At 35.3% G+C, this 3775-nt stretch overlaps 1 protein-coding gene across 1 annotated transcript; it reads left to right on the forward strand.

Moving 5' to 3' along the window:
- Positions 1 to 318: 318 nt before the first annotated feature.
- On the forward strand, positions 319 to 2734 carry LOC105176326 ((+)-piperitol/(+)-sesamin synthase CYP81Q1). The gene is made up of 2 exons (XM_011099090.3): positions 319 to 1254; positions 1862 to 2734. The coding sequence occupies exons 1-2, from the start codon at positions 364 to 366 to the stop codon at positions 2486 to 2488; spliced, it is 1518 nt and encodes a 505-aa protein (XP_011097392.2). The 5' UTR covers positions 319 to 363; the 3' UTR covers positions 2489 to 2734.
- Positions 2735 to 3775: the final 1041 nt, after the last annotated feature.

Raw genomic sequence — 3775 nt, forward strand, 5'->3', positions numbered from 1 at the left:
TATTCAACAGGAATACTCCACGAAAATAATCAGAATTACTTAATTAATTAAAATAGTAAATACAAACTTAAACTCACCTAACATATAGTTTAGTACCAAAAAAGTAAAAAAAAAAAAAACAAAATGAAACCAAATATCAAAAGATCACCTGTAGTGCCTATCCACCTGATTGGATTTTCTATTGGAGTTTAGCTGTAGTTTTTGTTTTGTTTTATATATATATATATTACATGTACGAGATTCTATTATCATTTTATTTATGTATATTATATATATTAAATAAAAATAAAAGATGTAATATATCTTAGCATTGGCTATATACAATAGCTACCCTTCACAAGCAAAACATCCATAAAAGCAAACATGGAAGCTCAAACGTTTTACACTGCTCTGTCGTTCATCGTTCCTGCAGTACTCTTCATCGTCTACAATATTAATCTATCAAGCCGCCGCCGGAATCTGCCGCCAAGCCCACCGGGCTCACTTCCTGTTCTCGGCCACGTCCACCTCCTGAAAGGTCTCATGCACAGAACACTGCATGACTTCTCCCAAAAACTCGGACCCATATTCTCCCTTCGTTTCGGCCGCCGCCTCGTGGTGGTGGTGTCATCCTTCTCCTTGGCGGAGGATTGTTTCACCAAATATGATCTCCTCTTGGCCAACCGCCCCCTCGCCTCCGTCAACCGGCGGTCTCTTGGGTTCAGCCCCACCAGCGTCATTGGAGCCCCGTACGGGGACCACTGGCGCAACCTGCGCAAACTATGCGACCTGGAAGTGTTCGCCCCCACCCGGCTCGCATCGTTTCTGTCTATCCGGGGGGACGAAGTGGACCGGATGATCTCCGATCTGTGTAAGATCTCCTCCGCCGGTTTTACGAGGGTGAACTTGGAAACAAAAATTGTGGAGCTGACGTTTAACAACATCATGAGAATGATTGCCGGGAAGAGATACTACGGGGAGGCGACGGCGGACGACGAGGAAGCAAAGCGGTTCAGGGAGCTGACGAAGGAGGCGTTGACGTTGACCAGTGCCTCGAATCCAGGGGAGATTTTCCCTTTTTTACGATGGATTGGGTGCAATGGACTGGAGAAGAAGTTGGCCGTCCATGAGAAGAAGACGGACAGTTTCATGCAAGGGCTGCTTGATGAACACCGGCGAGGGAAGCGGCAGAGCACTATGGTTGATCACTTGCTTTCTTTGCAACAAACCAAACCTGATTACTACACTGATGAAATCATCACTGAGCTCATAGTTGTAAGTACTCTGCCACTTCCACTTCCAGTCCAGCTCACCTAATTTTATTACCACAGGAATGGATTTTCCTTTAAAAAATTTGCATTTTGTGTTTTATTTAATATAAATAAATTATGTATATGAAATATATAATATTTATCCAAAATCACAAGAAAAAAAAAGATGTTATTTTACGAGATTTATAATTTTTATACTTAAAAAAACTTACTTTAAATCATATGTATATAAATAAATAATATTTATAGATATAATTAGAAAAGTATTTTCTATATGGTGTGTCTATATTTCATTGGAAAATAGTGTAGTATCATTTCATAATAAATGTTTATTTTGAACTATTAGAAAAATTATAAATTTAATTCTATGTAAGTATGAGAGGGACAATTTTAATGAAATATAAATTTATTTTGATAATTGTAATCTCTATGTCTCCATTGACTAGTTGACTTGTCAAGCACATCATAAATTGAACAAAATTTTATTTTAGACTATTACCATAATGTTTTTTTTTAAAGTCTTACATACCATAATTATCCCTTCTAAGTACGTAATTAAGTTTGCAAAATTCTGACATAATTATGTTATTAATTAAATTTTCAAATCACAGGCCCTGATAATCGCGGGCACGGACGCATCCGTCGTAGCATCAGAATGGGCAATGTCACTCTTACTAAACCACCCGGAAGTACTCAACAAAGCTAGACAAGAACTCGACACTCAAATAGGCCACGACCGCCTGGTCGAAGAACAAGACTTGCCCAAACTAAATTACCTACACTGCATTATTTTGGAGACGTTAAGGTTGTTCCCTCCCGTCCCGACGCTAGTACCCCATGTGTCTTCCCAAGACTTTGAACTCGGGGGGTACGACATCCCAAGGGGGACGATGATAATTGTGAACGCTTGGGCGATCCACAAGGACCCCAAGATTTGGGATGACCCCCTAACTTTCAGGCCCGAAAGATTTGAAGGAAGACAAGTGGAGACGCACAAGTTATTGCCGTTTGGAATGGGTCGGAGGGCGTGTCCTGGAGCCGGACTGGCCCAGAAGTTCGTGGGGTTGGCGTTGGGGTCGTTGATTCAGTGCTTTGATTGGGAGAGGACGAGCGTGGAGAAAATTGACTTAACAGAAGGTACTGGGATCACTTTACCTAAGGCTAAGACATTAGAGGCTATGTGTAAACCTCGGACAGTTATGGGTAAAGCTCTTGCACAAGTTGTTTCGAGGTCTTAGGCTATGGTAATACTAATACATATGGCGTTATTGGGAAGTGATGAAGTGATTGGTTTGCTTTAATCATACTTTGTCTTGTTTTTGTTGTTGTGTTGTTACTGCCTAGCTACTGATCCAATGTCATGTGGTCAGATCACTTAAAAAAGAATATTAGCAATAAAAAAGTTAGGTTATGATACTAATATTATGGTGGATTTTGTGTTTAATGATAAAGAATTTTGTTCTATGAGATAACAATTTTCATGATTTTGATTTACACAAGATAAAAGATCTTAGTTTTTAGTAATCAAATTTTAGAAAAAGTTCTACAAGATCTTTTAGAATGTATTATATTAAAAAATATATATCAAAAAACATCTGATTGAAAAGTACATTTCGTTAATTTTTAGATTAATATAGTTAAGGTTTAACTTTTTTTCTTTTACTCCTAAGATTAAAATTTACTAACTTAATTTTTTTTTAATTATATTTCCAAATTAGATACGCATGCTTTACAAAATTAAGTCATAAATTTTGATTTCTTTGTAACTTCTGAAAATGGGAAAACAAAAAAGTTACAATAAGTTAATTAAGCAATATATTATTATTAACAATATTTTCATCACTACTCACATAAGATAATATTATCGTATTCAGTGTACAAATATAAAAAGTAATATTTCTATCTAAAAAATGAACTAATCAATTTGATAATTTTACAAATATGAGAAAAACAAACTCAAGAATAGATCCTTTCATCCTCCAGAAAGTCAAAATCAAGTTATATTTTCACCAAAAAAATGATAGAGGGACCAAATTAATAAAAACCAAAGTTTACAAACGCTAAAATCAAAAAATAAATTTAAGAGACTAAAGTGTCCAAACACATATTCAAGGGACTAACTATATCATTTACCGTTATAAGTGATAGTAATAATTTACACAAAATACCTCCCTCTGATTTTTTAAAATGAAAAGCAATTTATCTCCTTAAATAGGAATGTAAATTGCTATATTTTTAAAAAAATATAAAGATGTAAATTGATAATTTTTTTTTATATGAGAGTAATTTACTCATTTGTAATATCACAGGGGATTGTTTGTAATTTTTATCCTTATTAAATTTAAAACTATTACATAATATTATATACTATTAATGTTGTCTTTTGCAGTAGGGTTAATTAAGTGGTTTGTCTAGACGCATTTCGGTCTTCGTCTTATTGTTATCTTATTGAGTAATTGAAGTTTGTGTTTAAGTCACTAATGTTGTGGGTCAAAGATTGTTGCCACGAAAATGTAAAGAAGTGC

The sequence above is a fragment of the Sesamum indicum genome, linkage group LG13 (assembly GCF_026168435.1).
Source record: "Sesamum indicum cultivar Baizhima isolate 11 linkage group LG13, ASM2616843v1, whole genome shotgun sequence".
NCBI classification, from domain to species: domain Eukaryota; kingdom Viridiplantae; phylum Streptophyta; class Magnoliopsida; order Lamiales; family Pedaliaceae; genus Sesamum; species Sesamum indicum.